The sequence below is a fragment of the Neomonachus schauinslandi genome, chromosome 8 (genome assembly GCF_002201575.2).
Source record: "Neomonachus schauinslandi chromosome 8, ASM220157v2, whole genome shotgun sequence".
NCBI classification, from domain to species: domain Eukaryota; kingdom Metazoa; phylum Chordata; class Mammalia; order Carnivora; family Phocidae; genus Neomonachus; species Neomonachus schauinslandi.
This window is the reverse complement of record NC_058410.1, coordinates 14,505,714-14,525,702: the sequence shown is the minus strand read 5'-3', so window position 1 is coordinate 14,525,702 and position 19,989 is coordinate 14,505,714. Positions and strand designations below refer to the sequence as shown.

The window sequence follows — 19,989 nt, the reverse complement described above, 5'->3', positions numbered from 1 at the left end:
AGGAAAGCCAAGAAATAATAAAGTAGAAGAGACCATTAGGGTTTAGTTCCTGACTTTTAAGCATTCAGGATAGATGTTAACTTGTCTGTAGTTGTCTCTAATTATTTATTTTAATGCCTTCCCAACTATTAAAAATGTTATTTCCTAAGTCCCAGCAAAACGGATGTATGGTAAGTCTATCTCAGCCATTCTCAGAACAATTAACAACTGCTCACCATCCTTTCAATAATCCCTAAACAAATTAGAAAAAAAAATAAAGTACTCCTTAGATTTATAGCTCAATAATTCTCAGACAAGATTTAATAAGATGTGTTATTAATAATAAAGTTCGGAAGTTTGTAAATGGTTTACTTTTAAAAAATTATCAGATGCAAAATCATCCCACAAATACTTTACTCTGGAGTAATTAGTTTAAATTTACTAGTACAGTAAAAGTTAGCACAAAAATCACTGTAAATAATTTGAGATATACCTATGGGATTTTGTCTCACTGGTGAAATTCATTCATCAGGTTTAGAGACAGGAAAAAAAAATATTGACAACTTCCATAGATTACAAGCTTCTATTTCTTTTAAACCTAGCACAGCATGAGACAAATAATACATGTTTGTGGAAAATAAAGATCACATTTTTTAACCTTTTATGACAGAACCTACTGCAATGTCCATAATCATTTTGATTACTCTGGTTTACAGCTTCTCCAGAATTTTCTCCACATCCATTTTGGTATCCACAGGGCACAGATACATAATACATGCTAATAACCAGAAGATTAATGCATTCCATGAAGGGCAGATTATTTATCTTTCCTTATATATCATAATTTTTAAAAATTATAAGTTGAAAAAAAATTATAAGTTGAATTTTCTACCTCAATCCAGCTCCAAATGCACTATGAAGTTAACATACTGAATTTACGATAGAACCTAAAGATATTTTGCTCAACTTCTGAAGAAAAAATGCTTTTCATAATTATTTTTTCTCTTAAAAACTGTGTGTTCCATAATGGGCTTATGGAGCCTACTCTTACTGGGCTTATGAACTTATCCTATTAAATTCTTAATAGCCTAGGAGTGTGAGATGGACAATAGAGACATTCAAAGAGAATGAAGAATTCCCAGAAACCAGAAGGAGAATGGGATCACATTGATTGACCTCACCTTTGACCTGCTGACCTTGGGGGTGCAGCTCAAGAATCTGCCTTAACAAAATCTCTAGGTTTTGTTGATTCTGATGCATGCCAATGTTTGAGAATCCTGTACCAGACAATTGTATGTGGCCCAGGTAATCTGGGGAAGTTTGATTTTGCAAGCCAGAAGCCCATATGGACTGATCTGTGTTTCCTCCAAATTCACATGTTGAGGCCCTAACCCCCAGTGTGACCGTATTTAGAGACAGGGCTTTTAAGCAGGTCATTAAAGTTAAATGAGGTAATAAGAGTGGGCCCTAATCCAATAGGACTGAGGTCCTTATGAGAAGAGAAGGAGACACCAGAGCTCTTTCTCTCTCTCCACACCCACACAGAGGAAAGGCCACCTGAGGACACAGTTAGTAAGTGTCTGCCTGCAAGCAGGAAGAGACAAAGAAACCAACTCTGCTGGTACCTTGACCTTAAACCTCCAGCCTCCACAACTGTGAAAAAAGAAATTTCTGTTATTTAAGCCATCCAGTCTGTGGTAGGGCTATAGGGACCACAGCAAACTAATACAAGGCCCACAGGTATTTCCAAAAAATATTCCAATTATTTGGGAATAAATTTTGAAAAAAATTCAATTAAAACTCCAGATTCCTAGCTTTTCTTGATAAATTGAAAACCTAACAAATGGATGCATTGCCACTTTATGCTAGTTGCTTTCTACAATGAAGTGTCGAGTGAGTCATTCTAACCAGTGATACAGGTAGCCAACTACCTGCATTATTTAATAAATAACTTAAATAAATAATTAGATTTTAATAAAAATCCAGATTGCTGACTTCTCTTGTTTAATTGGAAAATCTGGGATCCCTGTGCTTGCATTTCACTGAGGCAACTATAACTGGAACTGAATGTTCGTTTCCATCTTCCAGACGGCACAAAACTTGCTCAGTTCTCCCGTTTCCATAATTAGCCTCTAACTCACTTCATCTTTAAGATCACCTATCTGACTTTATAGGAACCTAAATTTATGTCGCTTGTCTACACTAAGGGAAGTTTTAGGAAAGGTGGTCAGTGGTTGGCTCCTTGCATTACTGTTTAGAATGACCTACCTGATACCTCACTGGAGAAAGAAACTGGTGGAAATGGTACTGGATTTACTCATTAGAATCACATTTACGTGGTTCCTATCAGAATACTAATGTATGCTTTTTTCAGTTTCCCTGTAAACAAGTGGAAAACAAACACAGTGGTAGGGTTTTCTCCAGTAAAATTTGAGGAGTGCCCTTATTATTCCTTAAATCAAGCTAGAATCCAAGGACTAAACTGATTTTCTATTATCTAAAGAAAAAATCTACATGGAGGGCAAATTAGGTCCAAAGGTCAAAAACAAAGTCCTGAAAATATGTTTGAGATATAAGTTCTTAAATTATAAAAATAAAATAAAATAAATAGTAAGGTGGGCACTAAAGAGCCTTAAAACAAACTCATTCCTCCCCACAGTCAAATTTTATTACTTAGGTTTGTTCTGTGAAAATGATCTTGTGTAAAACAAGTCTTCTGTGCAAAGAAAACTCTTTGGTCCTCTTTGCAAACAATGCCTTTATAGGTTAAGTCCTTAAATTTTTCCCAAGACATTAACAAGAGGAATTTTGTTTTTATATTCTAGCCAATGAAGGACAGCTCAGAACAAAGTAGGACACTATAATTATATAGGTAAAATGGGAGACTCAATGACTTGGAAAGATATAAATATCTTGTTCAACATGGCTTTTTTAGCTTTCTATGAAAAACTCACGGAGGAAGCTGGAAGAAGAGAAACACTCCATTAATAATGATATTAGTGATCTGGAAACAATGTCCAATATTCTGTAAGAAGCTAATATTGTTTTTCAACACCATCTTAATGTCCAGAATCTCTCTTTGGCACAGAGTCTGCACAAATGACTGGACTTTATATTGTTTCATCGTACTACCAACTGATCAAAATATAAATTATTCAGTGAACAGAATCAAGTATTTTTGTGTTTTCTAGAGTTCCTGTCATATGGAAAGTATTCAAATATGCATTTTGGTAGTAAATAAATGAATTTAGTGATATAGATTTTGAAGGAAATAGTTGAATCATTCTATTTTCAAGTAGTATCTACAGATCCATTTATAGGGCTGGTTTTGGTACTGCCAAACACAGACACCTAAATTCCCACAAGTTGGGAAAAGGCTAAATCTAAACCAGTTGGTGCAACTGGTTTGGAAGGAAACATGGCAATACCTAACAAAACCACATATACACTTACTTTTTAGATAATCTCACTTTCAGGAATTTACCCAAAAAATACCCTTCTAATAGTGTGAAAGTATAGTGGACAGCCATTCATTGCATCATTGTGTTTGATAAATACTAGAAACAACCTAAATGCCTCATTCATAAGTGATTGAATAAACTCTGGCACATCACATAATGAATGCAGCTGTAAAAATGAATGAGGAAGATCTCCATGAACTGATCTGAAAGATTTCCATGATATATTGTTAAATGAGAAAAGCAAAGTGCAGAAATGTATTATAGGATGTTACCCTTCATATATAAAAAAAAGAGGGTGTATGAAAATACATCTGCTCATTTATGCAAAAGAAATGTAAGAATAAATTAGAAGCTGGTTCCCTAAGATGAGATAGGGAATGGAAGGAAGAAAGATGAGAATGGAATAGTAAGGATAATGAGGGGGTGCCTTCTCTAAGCATAACTTTTACTCTTGGAATCATAATAATGTCTCATTCCCCAAAATAAAAATAATAAGAATAAGAATAATAATCATAGTCAACTAGGATGTATGTGTGTGTGAGGGGGTATTACTCAAAACTGAATATACCTTGATTACCAAACTCTATTACAAAAGACTATCATAAAACTGAAGGGAGAGAAAAAGAATAAAAGTAACCTAAGTAAATTTGGAAAATAGTCTTTTAACTGAATGCTGTAATACTAAAGACCAAAAGACTTATACATACACACTGTTCTCCAGTGAGTAAATCTGTTTCTCACAGGGGTCTGGTGAGCAATTCTTAAACAATTTTACGTCTATACTAAGATTAAAAAAATAGGTGAATACATTGTAGATGAAAGCCAGGTTTCTCACTGTCAGAGAAAATAGAAACAAGCATGGGAGGCTATTAACAAACCTTGTGGTATTGGACTGGAATCAGAAGTATCAGTTTAAACTAATGGTTTACACACACACACACACACACACACACAGAGAAAGGAGGCAGGGGGGGAGAGAGACAACATATATGCATATACCTGGGTTAGTAAACATTCATATTTTCTAGATCTGTTAAGAGGGCCTAGGGGCAATGAAACTTCAGTAGCAATGAGCACACCCAGCACCCAAACATTGCTCACTAATAAAAGGACCAAAGCCTGCTTAGGGAAGTGGTTGATTCCAGAACTGGGGCAGGGAAAATATGTAGTTCTGGAAAATGAGGAAATGCCTGAAAAAGGATGGGGCCATATTAAAAGAGTACAGGAGCCAGCCTAAAGGAACTCTCAATGGCCAAAGCTGGAACAATTTGAGTATTATTATTATTATTATTATTATTATTATTATTATTGGATTATAATTATAGAATAAAATAAGTTCATGCCAAAATAAATAATTGAATAAATAAATAAATGGTGGGAGGGAGAAAGGACAACCTTTACTTACAGAACACTTTCAATTAATACATGTGAAAGGACTGAGGGAAACACAAAATTACCATTAGGCAGACATCACAGAAATAATTACTGAAGAAGGCAATCAATGCTAAAATCAGTAAGCAAAATTTGCAAAAAGTAGAGTATTAGCATAATCTCAGTTATCTCCCCTAAGTTATTTCTCAGTTATAAAGGAAAAAAATAGTAACTTTATCATAAAAAAAAAAAAGAAAACCACAGCAGAAAGCCTTGCCAAGTGATTGAGGTTAACATCACCAGCAATAAGACTCATCAATCCTGTATCTTCTCAGGTGCCCTGAGAAGAATGCAACATCACTTCCTTGGAATTCTTGCCACAAATGTATAACCTCAATCTAATCTTGAGGAAACATCAAACAAACCCAAATTGAGAGACATTCTGCAAAATAACTGACCAGCAGCTATTATCAAGGTCACGAAGGACAAGGAAGACAAGGTCATAGAGTGGAAGAGACCAAGGAGCCATAATTAAATGCAAGGTGTGTTACTGGATTGGATCCTGGGGAGAAGTAAGACATTAGTGGAAAAATGGATGAAATTAGACAAATGTCTATGCTTTAATGCATTGTATCACACCAATTTAGAAGTCCTTCTTTAATAATTGCGCCATATATATATACATATGTATACATATATATACATGTACTATGTATGTAAGTTCTTCACATTAGAGGAAGCTGCCCTAAGTATAGAAAGGAAATCTCTCTGCCATTTTTTTGCCACTTTCCTGTAAATCTAGAATTATTTTACAATGATATTGACTCTCTCGCTGTATAATTTACATGCAGTGTTTTTACTGCACAGTCAACTTGAAAAACATCAGTATGCTCACACCTTCTTGTTTAAAAAGGTGTTTTGTTATTAACATAGCATAATAAAAAAAATGTAAAAAAAAAAAAAGGTGTTTTGTTTTGTCTCTCTCTTACCTTCCTTCCTTCAAGGAACTTGAGTGCTGTGCCAATATTAGCTACAGCGTGGATTCGCTTCATACGGCGTCCTTGTTCACATGGCTATAAACAGGAAGGAATAGGAATAAACAAAAATGCACACATTAAAAAGGTAATTATAAAATGAATTTAAATGGATTAAAAATATACTTGAAGAATATTCAAGAACAATGCCTAGGATACTCATTCCTTCAAATGATGCTTTTCATGTTAATGTGGTCCTGGACCATAATGACATGCACAAAATTTAAACAACCATTTCCAAGGTTTATTTATAATTTCAGAGTAATTTCATTTTATGTAATTCAGAATCTCAAAGGGCTCAATATAAATAAATAAGAAAGGTTAAATTGGAAATTGTCCTTGTATGTCTCAGTTTTCTTATCCACTAAGTAAGAATGCTGAGATTCATTTTGAAATTTCTTCTAGCTTCAAGGTCTTATAATTCTATGGCTGAATGAGTGGGCACTTAAACAGAAGTAGGACTCTTATGTCAAAATATTTACTTTTTCTAGAATCATCTAGCTTGGCAATTAAATGCCTATCAAGATTTCTGTACTCTGTTAGTCAAGTACACTGGTAAAATTATACTGATACAGAATGATATACGTCTTTAATACCCAATTGAATTATAACAAAGGTTCCTTTAAGCTTCTATTAAATAGCTTAATTCAGGAGGATATATAAAGATGGCCAATTATATCTGGAAACCAAGGCTGTATATATCTCAAGTCAATGACTCCCACATCTAAATGCTAATCCAGTTTATTTAGCTCATGCATACACCTGTATATTCCAAATTAGCTTTTCATACGTGTTTTGTTTGATTTCCCCCAAAGCAGAACCCGAGACAAGGTCTTGGGTGCATGTAGTTTATTGGGGAGGTGACTCCAGGTAGTAAGAGCGAGGAGATGCATGGAGAATGAGACAGGGAAGAAGGAAAAGCGTTATTGAGGGTTTCTGCTGTGAGCAACTAGGCCTCAATCCTGCTGGGGACCCACACACTCTATAGATACGTGTAAATTATGTCACAGAATTGTCCCTCCTACAAATGGCAGACTGGAGCATTTATTCATGTACTCCCATCTCCATTGGTTGAGGGTCCTTAGGGACCACTAACCCTTCCACACTTCAGGGCTGCCTTGAGCAACTTGTGCTTTGATAAAAGCCATGAGGATGGAATCCTGGAGACATGTTAATAGGATTTGAGGCTAGATGCTGCTACAGTCTATGGGCAATGTCCCACACTCTCTGAACTCTCACTCGCTGGAGAGGGAGGCGAGCTGAGATGGCACAGGGGTGCTGAGAGCATCCACTACAATATGAATCCTATTAAGATAAATGATTTACACAAAATCATTATCAGTTTGTAATTTTCCAACAAGCAAACTCTTTTACAAAAGCCATTTTGAGGACTCTGCACAAAATTACTGGAAATTTATGTTTAGGCAAAAACACTTAAAAAACTCAATCACCCAAGCAATAATGATTGTGTAGCTTTTGTCAAGAAGCAGTAAATAAAGAAAAAATGAGTACTCCCAATTTTGGACTCTGTGTCTAACATGTTATACATTTTGAAGATTATTTGCTGAGTACCTTTTTGTAATTATGGCAAACAGCATTTATAAGTAGTTTATCCTCTCAAACTACTTACTTCTCTACTCCTCTGAAATAACAAAACATAACCCAGAAAAACAAAATGTAGATCTTCCTCAACTTACATTGGGGTTATATCCTGATAAACTCATTTTAAGTCGGAAATACTGCAAATCAAAAATGTATTTAATACACTCAACCTACCGAACGTCACAGCTTCACCTAGCTCACCTTAAATGTGCTCAGACCACTTACATTAGCCTACAGTTGGGCAAACTCATCTCATACAAAGCCTATCTTATAATGGAGTGCTTAATATTTCATGTAATTTATTCAATACTGTACTTAACGTGAAAAACGGAATGTCTGTGTGGGTACGGAATGGTTGTAAGTGTATCAGTTCTTTACCCTCGTGATCACGTGGCTCATTAGGAGCTGTGGCTATCACTGCCCAGCCTCACGAGAGAGGACCATCCTGTGTGCCGTTAGCCCAGGAAAAGATTCAAATTCAAAATTTCAAGTATGGTTTTTACTAAATGTATATTGCTTTCACATCATCATGAAGTCAAAAAGTCATGAAGTTGAACCACTGTAAGTTGGGGACTGTCTATACTTTATTATTGAGTAATGTAGAAAAATATATTCTGTAGTTCACTGTCAATGTGTTTTTTTTTTTCACTCTGCTGGTTGCACTGCACCTAAAAACAAGCTGTCCCTGTGACAAATGACTGACGATGGAGGATGTCCACAAGTGCATGGAGGACGTCCACAAGTGCATGAAGAATGTCACGCTGATTTCCAACTTAATTTTCAACAGACAACTACATAAGTAATGCACGGTTATGGACCAACCATCCTTTCCAAATGGAAAGCAAACACTATAAACTGAGGTGTGTTAATCTGCAAGTCATCTTCCTGGACACCACACAGAGGCAGTAGTTAAACATGACAGATTACTGATGAAGTTTTTCACTCTGCCTTCCAAGGTAGCTACTACTATATATAATGTTTCAGATCCACTAAAGGTGTGAGGAAAGAGAAAGGGAATGTATTCTCTGCTCCCAGAAGTGACTGATAGGCCAGTGTTTCCAGTGTATTACCAACTACAAAAAGAGAACTTTGTCTTATAGGGACAGCACCTTTTACACTCCCAACTCCACAACCCCCAAATTCCAAAGGGGAACAATTTGACAAGTCTGGTCACAGAAAAAGTCCTTACCAGTTTCTGCCCAGACAGGACCTCCAGAAGAGCAAGCAGCTTAACACCATCTTTCATGTCTTCAAAAAGATCATCTATCACCAGTGGGGGTTTCCGCTAGAAGATAAAAAATTAATAAGTGCAAAAAAATGCTTCTCTCTCTCTCTCTGCCATACCTTTGCTACTCACTGTGGTGAAATCTGTACGAATAATTTCTAAATACTTAAATTCTTTATTTTGGATATGATTGGCAATTACCAATTATTGGAGAAAAACAACCCTTTGGAGAGAAACTTACTCAAAAACCTCAGGAGACTTAATGCTTGGGCTTTCATATACATACCAGCTTCTTTCTAGAAATAAATTTTTGCCAAGAGTCAAAGAGATGGTATGGGGTAAGAGAAGGAAAAGAGGTCACTATCAACATAAAAGATGAGACCGTGATGCAGGGCCTAAACGAGGAAGAGGAGGTACCCCAGATAAACTGTACCAACCTCCCAACTTCACTGTGGGCGAGCACGTTACCACAGCTTACCTAAGCCCATTCTGGCCGCAGTAATCTCCTTAGCTCAGGGGCCAGCTGTGGGAGCACAACTAAGGTTGCAGACTGACTCTCCTGTGAGTTAGCTGGCCAGGTCCTGTTTCTCGCCTGACAAATCTAGCTCAGCTTCTCTCAGAATGTGGCGCTGAACTCAGAGGATCGTTAAGTGCAAGATTACAGACTGATCAGTGCAAATCCATCACCACTACTGGAAAAATAAGTCAAAGCCCATTTTCAACTCATGGAGGGTCTTTTATTTTTTTATAAAAATCACTAAAATACCTAATATACTGGGCTTTGTCAAGCCTTGAATTCAGGTCTATCTTGGCTCAGAAGAAAGGAAACAGGTGATGATGCTAATGTTCATGGTCAGCGGAGGATTGGTGTCCTCAGATTTCTCACAGAAAGAACTTTTCCATTTACTACTTAGGTTCAAGTGCTATAGTTTCCTGGTTCTCACTGAATCATGTTAAAAGCCTAAGTTATATTTCTGACTATATCCAGTTGTCTTTCTTTCTAAAAAAGAAAAAAGAAAGGAAAAGTTCTATGTAGAGATATTTAATCACCAAATGTTTTATTGAAATGAGACGTTTTTCTCTACCCACTGATAGGGAGCATTTATATTTCTCTTATGACTGCATGAATTACAGTCTCTGAATGGCACAATTCTATTTTTAAATGCATTTTCTCTCTTTATAAAATGAACAGCTGAATACATTTTGTTCTCATACTGTGAAATACATGTTCAAAAATAAGAGTTTTCATTTTCAGGCATTCTCTTTTATATTCCACTATTCACACTGCTTATAATTAATATAGCAAAAAATGTAATAATGACTTTATATTCTACGCATATAAATAAAATTATTAGTGAGCTACAATGAAAACTATTCAGTGTGATAAGAATCAAAATTATTGTATTAGTTATATGTAATCATTAAAAATATGGCCTGTTTATCATGCAAAATATCCATTTGTATCCTAAGAATATAAATGCAGTATAACAAGGAGGAAAAAGTTAATAAATATGTGATATATTCAGTGAACAAATGCAAATGAATTTTTTCTTATACTGTGTTAACCTGAGAATATATAAAGAAAATGAAACTAAGCAGGGAATTTTCTTGAAATGATAAAAATTCCAAGAAATTTGACACAAAAAAACAAGTCACATCCATTCATCCACTCAGCCTTTGTTCTTGTTTTTTTTTAAAGATTTATTTATTTATTTATTTGAGAGAGATTGTGCATGCAAGACAGAGAGAGAGAGTAGGGAGTAGGAGTAGGGGCAGAGGGAGAGGGGGAGGGAGAGAGTCTCAAGCTGACTCCACATTGAACCTGGGTCTCCATCTCACAACCCTGAGATCATGACCTGAGCCAAAACCAAGAGTTGGATGCTCAACCAACTGAGCCACCCAAGCACCGCTCCCCCATCTGCCTTTGAACACAAATTCATCTCTGCCTCTTTGAAGACCATTTTCTTGTGACCCCACTTCTGCCTCTGATGTTTCTCCTATCGAATCTACTGGTGCCCCACAGTCTTCCTTCCCCTCCAGCTGCTTCTGCACTTGCCTGTGGACACAGCCACCAGGTCAGCAGTGACCACTGAGCAACTCAGCTCATCAGCCTCTCTGTGTTGACTGCTGGTACCAACCTCTCCTTGATCTGTTCTTCCCCAAACCTCTTTAATCAGCCTGCCTGGTTCACAAGCCTCTTTTCCTTCTTTCTCTCCTTTCTTTCTGACAGTGGTCATCACCAAGATCAATCCTGACTCCTCTGTTCTTCACAAAATTTTGTTTGGATAGAATGACTCCTGAATCCTTCTGTCCAGGTAAATGACAGGCACTCAATATATATTTTTGGCTGAATGACTGACTGAATAAATGAATAAATGTAATTTTCTAAAAAAAAAAGAGTTTTGGGGCACCTGGGTTGCTAAGTCATTAAGCGTCTGCCTTCAGCTCAGGTTATGATCCCAGGGTCTTGGGATCGAGCCCCACGTGGGGCTCCCTGCTCAGCGGAAAGCCTGCTTCTCCCTCTTTCACACCCCCAGCTTGTGTTCCCTCTCTTGCTGTCAAATAAATAAATAAAATCTTTAAAATAAATAAATAAATAAATAAATAAATAAATAAATAAAATGATTTTTGTAGCCCTTATGCCCATATTAATGGCTCTTAAAATATGGTACATATATAATGGGTAAAGAAAAATGTTCTCCAGTTTCCAGGCAATCAGACTGCAACACAACACAGAATATCTTGTTTCTGAATGTCTTATTCACAGTAAGAACCCATTAAGTATTTGTTGAAGAAATGACTGAAGTTTCCAGTCTGCATGATAAAGAAGGGTAGATGGTTTTTATTACAAGAACAGATACCTAGACTACCCTTACTTTCCTCTCTCTGCTTGGTAAATTCCCGCTCAATTTTCATGACTCAGCTCATACTTAATCTTTTTCAGTTTTCCAACTAGAATTAAGTCACTTCTTTTGCCCTAAATACGTTGTTCAGATCAGAATGATCATGTTGCATTACAGTTAGTTATTTACAAATCTGTGTCCCCAGGAATTCAGATCATGGGGCAGCTTCCTGAAGATAAGGAAGTTGGATATATCATTATATACCTAATACAAGGCACAGTGCTTAATACTAGTTGGCAATAATCATGTAAATGGTGAGTGAATCACACTCAACAGAGATATGTGATGCTTATTTGCAAATATCTTTGGGACTCTTAGAGATACACACAAATAAGATCATGATGCAGAATTTCTCTTTTTATAGGAAATACTAGTTGCTTCTGGAAATTTTTCCACCAGTGTCTTCCTGCACAAAGTAAAGAGATGTAGACTGATGGCTATTACCAGTCTAAATAGAAATTGGGAGAAAATATTTCTCCTTATAATAAAAATGTTTAAAAAATGTTTTTATCAATTTAATTTGTAATGCACAAGTATCATATTTTCAACACACTGAATTATAGGACCAAGCATTATGTAATCAATTCTTTACTTAACTAGTAAAAGAGGTGGAATAATAAACTTCTGGCCAGCCGTACTGTAAAGAGCTGGCAAAAATGAATACTAGAGAATGATCTTCATATTTCTATAAACTCTATCCAATTAGATATAATGTAAACATTGTTCAAAATTAACAAAACACATCAAAAATTACATCAGAATAAAAACATTGTAGTCATTATTGGACAAGTTTTGCTCTTCCATTTTGCATAAAGAATTGTTTACATATAGCAAATGATCAACTAGAGGAGATCTTTATTATTGTGACTATATCAGTTATTTTTTGGAAATGTGTTTTAATAAAAAACCTTTCAGATAAAATGTCTTTCCTGTCACATATATAAATACAGCACCAATCTGATTACTCTGGCAGGATTCAGGTCATGGTACTGGCCACCAAAAGAAAGAGTTAGGAAAGAAAGTAACTAATTGGAGCCTGACTTAATGGAAAAACAAAGATAATGTGGTTTTGTTCCTATTCCCTACCAATTTTCAGTTTTAAGCATTAAGTAGGACTCTATCAGGCACTTTTCAAAACCACAATTATCATTTTTTACTATTTTTTTTAAAGATTTTATTCATTTATTTGACAGAGAGAGAGAGAACAAGTAGGCAGAGAGGCAGGCAGAGGGAGAGGGAGAAGCAGGCTTCCTGCCGAGCGGGGAGCCCGATGCGGGGCTCGATCCCAGGACCCTGGGATCATGACCTGAGCCGAAGGCAGCAGCTTAACCGACTGAGCCACCCAGGCACTCCATTTTTTACTATTATTAAGGTAAAATTGTGATAAGCTCTTTTTTTTGGTGCAGTATTTTTTAAAATTATATTCTCCTTAGCCTTGACAGTCACATTTAGATTTCTAGAGTGGAACCAAAATATATTCATGCTGAATCTGAGGTTGTTCGAAGAACAGAACTTCCCAACTGGGTCAGTGGGAGAGGGAGATAAAGATGGGAGAGAGAACGGAGGAAGGAGTACTTCACTTCTGTGGCTACTCCTTTCTCTCAGCTCTCCTCAAACGAGGTTTAAACCTAAAATTCTAGCTCTAAGAGGACTGCCTGGGTCTAAAAGTCCCTGGAAACACAGGGAAGTTGCACATGCCTCTGTGCCTGGTTATACCCTTGGGAGTTAACTCATGACTGAAACAGACTTTACAGAGCTTTTTTCACTCTTTCTTCTCCTCCTCCTTTATTTTTGCTATTCAGCTCCTTTAATGACACATAATGAAATTCAAAGTCCATCCTTGATCTTTACGGAGCGTAGAAGTACAAGTATCTTTGACATAATTTTTCCTGACATTTCCTCTATTTGGGGGAAACAACCTCTTTTCTAACATTGTGTGTGTGTGAATATCTTGTGTCACTTGACTAATCTATAAGCATCAGCACATATTTAAGCCTTATCTACCATCTATTTTCATATTTTTATCCATGAAAGGATGGCCATGTTTGCTCTGCCACATGTTGATTTTATGCCCCTAGAAACAATTATGCTGCTTAGAGGAAAAGGAATAAGAGAATAATTTTGATGAAAACAGATATCAGATATAACTATTTGGCATGAAATAAAAATTTAAGTAATTCTCACATTTAAAAATTACATATGAAATGAAAAATATTGATGCATAAAGTAAATATGACAAAATAGTCACATTATAGACTACATATGTGAATTCCAATATTTACTAGATGATTCCATGGCTTAGATATTTACACCTTCTAATTCAGTAGGTGTTTTAATAGGAATGAAATGAGGAAAAAAGAAGAAGGTAGGAAAGAATCAATAATGTATTGTTGAACATCTCAGTGTGTCAAGCACTATGCTGAGGGCTTGTATACATATTATCTCATGTAATATTCATAACCACTACCTATGGGAGTATCACTTCCTATTTCAAAGCAAGGAATCTGAATCTCAGAGAGGTTCAACCATTGGCCTAGATCACAACCCTTGTAAGTGATTAGATTTGAGCCCAGGTTTATTATACTTTGAGCCACCTGTTAGATCGGAAGTTTAGTATAAAAAATACAGGTATTAACATAAATGTTTCCTGAATAATACATAAACCTATATATGTGATTTTTGTTTAATATCAATATGAAAAGTATTAACTAATCAGCTGAAGTGCCTGCCATTCTACTAGAAACAAAAAATTTATTAACAAAAAGCCACTTCTATATATGAATGGATATAAAAGAAAGACTAAATAGTAATAATAGAAATATTATGTATATAAATACATACTGGCATAAGACAACAGTTGGCCTAATTCACACCATGTCCCCTAGTGGTCATGTTTGTGTGACAGCCCTATCTTTTGTTACATGAGTGACCTGAGCTGCACCCATCACTTCTCTGCTTGGATCCAGAAGTTAGCTGGAGTCAAGTTGTCACATGGCAATGACCTAAATACAATTGTCACCGGGTCCTGCTGTTGAGGCCCCAGGAACTACTTGCCTCAGTCTTTCTCAAGATTGGGTCTGTCAGAATGTCCAGGCTCCTCAAGACCATCCTCAGCTTTATGATGCACTAGAAGAACCCACAGGACTCAGAAGTGCTATTTTACTCATGATTACAATTTATTACAGTGAATGGACACATTAATATCAGCAAAGGGACAAAGCTCAAAAAGCAGGGTCCAGGAGAAACCATGTATGAGTTTCCAGGGATGAATGATCTTCCAGTAGAAGTACATACAGACATGCCTAATTTTCCCCAGAATGATGTGTGATGATATGTGTGAAGTGTCAGCAACCAGAAAAGCATGCTCCATGAGTTTTGCTCCACAGAGTTTTTATTCGGACTCTGTAACTTAGGCATGCAGTGCTTACGTAACTGACCTCAGCTACTCGGACTCCAGCTCTTCCCCTGTCCCAGCTCCCCAGAAAAAACAGATGGTGTTCACCATGAAACACATTGTTAAATTAATCTCATCAAAGTAGTAGTACAGCATGGCCCAAGGTCTAGGCATATAAAACTCTCCTATCAGGCAGAATATTCCAAGTGCTCAGAGGTTATCTCCCAGGAGCGGGTTAAGGACCATTCCTAAAGATAGGTCTTTATTTGCAATGTATGGAGTTTGAGCAACCCAAGCCTGCTGAGCTAATCTTTTCCTGCCCAGTCAGAATGTATCTTCTCAATAGATTTCACTTCTTAGTTAAATAATTTAAGATCATTTCATTTACTTGTAACAAAATAAAGCACAACAGACATGTGGGTCTATTTTGTTACTACTTTGTAAACACTATCTGAATGTAACAATTTACAGTTCAGTGCCCTTCCACTCCTACTCCATGATAAGATCCACATAAGTAACCAAAAATAAATTTATGCTTTACTGATGAGAGTGTGCATTTTCAGGGAGACCTAATTGTATTTGATGTGAAAAGATGTTTTATAGACTTTTGACCAATTGATATCAGTAAATGATGAAGGTAGACACAGCTGAATATTGTTGATAAACAAACATACATTCATACATGCATAAATGAATAGAGCCATTTCACCTGGACCACTGTATGCCTATATCCAAAAATAACAAAAATGGAGCTAGACTAAAAATATTTTTACCATTTTTAACTTTGCATTAAGAGGACAATCCTATGCACATCAATTGAGGTGAAAGAATATTGCAGTCAGAAATGTAGAAGAGCACAAATCTACCTTGAAACATTACTAGCATATCATTACTTCATCAACAGATATACCTACACATCTGCTAGAATCTTAGGGTCCCTTAGCCTCAAGTATCACACAGCTATCAAGGAGATTTACAGCATGAAGGTTTTAGTCTTGAGCAAATAAAAAGGCAAAATCTCCCGTTTCATGCCAGGACCAACCCAGGTCTTCATTTATTATCGTGACTTTTAATCTCAGAACAGTTGGATAGTGTTTTACTGAACACTTTTCGCCTTGGGGAAAGAGCTCTCAAAACATTTTATGACACACAAAAAAGCTATAACATTTTACTTTGAAATACTAAATACATATCCTATGGTTTAAAATTTGTGATTGCTGGATACCCACTGATACCAATAAAACGGAAGTAGAAAAGGCCTAAAATAAAAGCACATGGCACAGATTACTCTTTACTCCAATTGAGACACACGCACACTGTTGAGCACCGTCAGGCTTGCTGAAAATTACACATAATCATGGCATAAAATATTCTCAAAATGGCTTTCTGCACAGGCTGTAGAGGGATCCCAAGGCAAAGGCAGGTTCTCAAGGTGTATCCTGTGCACCCCTGAAACCTCTGTATACAGAATGACCCATCACTTCTAGAGCCAGATAAACCACTACCTCTGGTTTCCATGTTTCAGGTAGGAACAATTTCACAGGCTGAAGGGGAAAAATCCCATCTCAGGACCAGTCTATAGTGTTCACATTCTTTGATGGTTATCTTATGGGTGGAAACAGCAAGCCAAACAATAGGAACAGAGAGGAGAGTGGGAAGGGAAGAGGAGTTGACCAGCAAAGGTGGAGTGAGTTACCTCCCTGAAGATTGGCTAAGAGCCCACCACACTAAAATATCTAAAAATGCCAAAGTACCCTTGGATCAGAGCAGCAAAATCATGATTATCAGTACTGGTGGGAACCACATAAAACTGACACAATATCTAAAAGTTTTGCCATTTTATTCAGAAAATCTAATTAGATGTTCCCAATATCTCCAGAAACAAGGTGAAGTAATTACAATTTTATGTGTAATCTGTTTCTCTTTCATTGCCTTCATAAAAACACTATTGTGATTATTTTCCACCTCTACTTGTCAAAGGTGAGAAGACAGTTCCCATTCTTTTTTATTTCCTATGACAGCATAATCATTTCCACTTCCTTAATTACTTAGTTTAATTCCAAATACATATCCCAAAGGCAATGACTACTGTTTCAGTCCAACTTTAAATCTGCTTGGAAAACTCTGCTCTTAACAATTTTCATGTGTAATAAAATTATTTTCAGTACACAGCATAAAAGAATCACTCTCCCCAAGTTATTTGTTTTATTCAGTACAAAGTTGGGGCTATCCGTTACTCTTAACCTTTGTTCATAAACCATATCTGCTCCACCAACAAATCTTGGTGGCTTTATCTTTAAAACTCATCCAGAATCCAACCACTTTTCACCACCTCTGCTGCTTACTGCCTTGGTATAAGCCATCAGTCTCTTGCCTGGATGACTTCAACAGCCTCCTAACTTAAATCCCTCCTTGTGGCCTAACCCCTCTTCAGTCTCTTCTCAACAAAACAGCTTATTTGCTCTCTTTCCTGTCCATTTCCCCCATTAGGATACAAGCACCATAATGCAGGGATTATTTCTTCTGTTTTGTTCACTGCCACATTCTCAGTACCTAGAACATTGCCAAGTAGATAAACAGCATGTTAAAATATTTAATGAGGGGCTCCCGGGTGGCTCAGTAGGTTGAGCATCCATTCAGCTCCTGGTTTCGGCTCAGGTTATATTTCAGGGTCCTGAGATACAGCCCTGCATCAGGCTCTGAGCTCAATGTGGAAGTCCCTTTCCTTCTGCTCCTCCGCCTGCACACATACCCACTCTTACTCTCTCTAAAATCAATAAATATTGGGGTGTCTGGGTGGCTCAGCTCGGTTTAAGCATCTACTTTCAGCTCAGGTCATGATCCCAGGGTCTTGGGATTGAGCCTGCCATTGGGCTCCCTGCTCAGTGTGAAGTCTGCTTCTCCCTCTCCTTCTGTGCTCTCACTCTTGCTCTCTCTCAAGTAAATAAAAAAAAAATCTTTAAAAATAAATTAAAAGTAAATAAATGAATAAAAATCTAAGTGAGAAAAATATTTAATGAGTATATGTATGAATAAATAAAGCATATTTCTAAAAGGAACATTGACAAATACTATCAAAATGTTTATTAACCTGCATAAACTTTGCTAGATCTATATCTATGTTATCAATGAATTAATAATTCTATTAATAAATTAATAAAGGTTATTCTTTGTGAAATGATTTTCCTTTGTAATCTTTTAGTTACATATTTGGAAATAATGAGTTTATCAATATGCTTAGGATTACCAAACTAAAGTGGTTTTAGAAAATAACAGAAGAATGATTTGGGGGTGAATTATTACATTTTCCTTTTCCTCTTTGCTTTTTTTTGTCCTCATCTTAGTTCATTAATGGTCCCACTAAAGTGTGTACAAGGAAACGGATGGGAGTAAAATGCATTCATGAAAGAGCTTCTATATTATCTTTTAGCACTGTTGATGGGGAAGACAACTGAAGAAGGGCGTAGCCACAAAAGAGATACTTTATGACTCTGAAGATGTCAGAGTAATCATTAGCATAGATTATTAAAAGAAAGCATGGAAAATCAAAACTGTCCCTGTCAAAGAGTGTATGAATCTAACGTGGTATTAAAACAAAATGTTTAATGGAATGTATTATGGGTTCTTCTCCCCTTCTCCTTCAAGATGTGGAAATTTTAAACCCCTGTACTTCAAATGTAATCTTACTTGGAAACAGGATCTTTGGAGAGGTAATCAAGTTAAAATAAAGTCATCAGGGTGGGTCTTTATCCAATATGACTAGTATCCTTATATAAAGGGGAAATTTGGACATAGACACAGACAGAACAGAGGCAGGATCTGCACTAATACGGCTACAAGCCAAGGACTGTCAGGTACTTCAGGCCACCACAAGAAGCTAGGAAGAAGCAAGGATGGATTCTACCCAGGGTGTCAGAGGGAGCATGGCTGTCTAGCCATGAGGACCTTGATATAATAAATTACCCATCTTAAGCTGCCCAGTATGTGGTACTTTGTTATGGTAGCTTTGGCAAATGAATACAGAATCTAAATAATGTTTTATAATACCTTTCAAAAATTCTTCTAAAAAGTGAGAAGATGCTCATAGCATGCCTGAGGTCATCCAAAAGACAATATTTAAAATGTTTAGTGCCTATCCTTAATAGCCCCAAAGATCTAAGTCTGGCAGATGGAGAAAGGACTGTTTTTTGCATATTGAAAGAGCAGCTCCATTTAGAGGAACACTAAACGATGACTATTTGAGACCTATTTGTTTTTCCCTAAGGACTTAGTGTTAAACCATATATTTATTTCACAGCAAATACCATAAAGATTGAATCAAGGGAATTTAAATACAAATATAACACTGTATTCCATTTGATGAAATGAGAGAAAATGTAAAATTACAAAATTTTGAAACCAATGATAATGTCAAGATTACTTACACTATCTTTTTCTAATTAAAAATCTAACTTCTGGAGCGCATGGATGGCTCAGTCAGTTAAGCAGCTGCCTTCGGCTCAGGTCATGATCCCAGGGTCCTGGGATTGAGCCCCACATCAGGCTCCCTGCTCCATGCGGAGTCTGCCTTTCCCTCTCCCTCTGCCCCTCCCCCACTTGTGCTCATGTGCATGCGTGGTCTCTCTCTCAAATAAATAAATCTTTAAAAAAAAATCTAAGTTCTTGTGAAAATTTTTTGAAAAACACATCTTTAAGTTGTTCTCTTTGGGGACCATGGTGGCACCATACAATTATCATAGTCTATATATCTTGCATGAAGTTCAGGAATTTGCTAAGATAAATAAATTTTAAAATGTGAAAGAACTAACATCTTTATAACTGTCAACTTTTAAAATATTTATCCCAACATAAATTCTTTACTCAAAAATGAAGACTATTCTGTCAGATCTAAAAAATAACAGCAATTAGGTAGGAATTCCCTCAAATTCAAGTCCACCTCATCTCTGCCTTCCTCTTTCACTCCATCCCAAATTTAGGCACATCCAAACTCACCCTTCCTATTTCCTCTGGTCTCAGAGAA

At 36.5% G+C, this 19,989-nt stretch overlaps 1 protein-coding gene across 1 annotated transcript in view; it reads right to left on the bottom strand.

Annotated features, from left to right (window-relative positions):
- The window catches only part of LOC110583187 (nesprin-1-like), a 218,164-nt gene that overhangs the window by 112,524 nt on the left and 85,651 nt on the right, over positions 1–19,989 (bottom strand). The window contains exons 3-4 of the mRNA XM_021693239.1: positions 8,637–8,732; positions 5,801–5,884 (exon numbers count right to left, since the gene is read on the bottom strand). Coding sequence (XP_021548914.1) covers positions 5,801–5,884; positions 8,637–8,732 — 180 coding nt within the window. The remainder of the gene's footprint in view (positions 1–5,800; positions 5,885–8,636; positions 8,733–19,989) is intronic.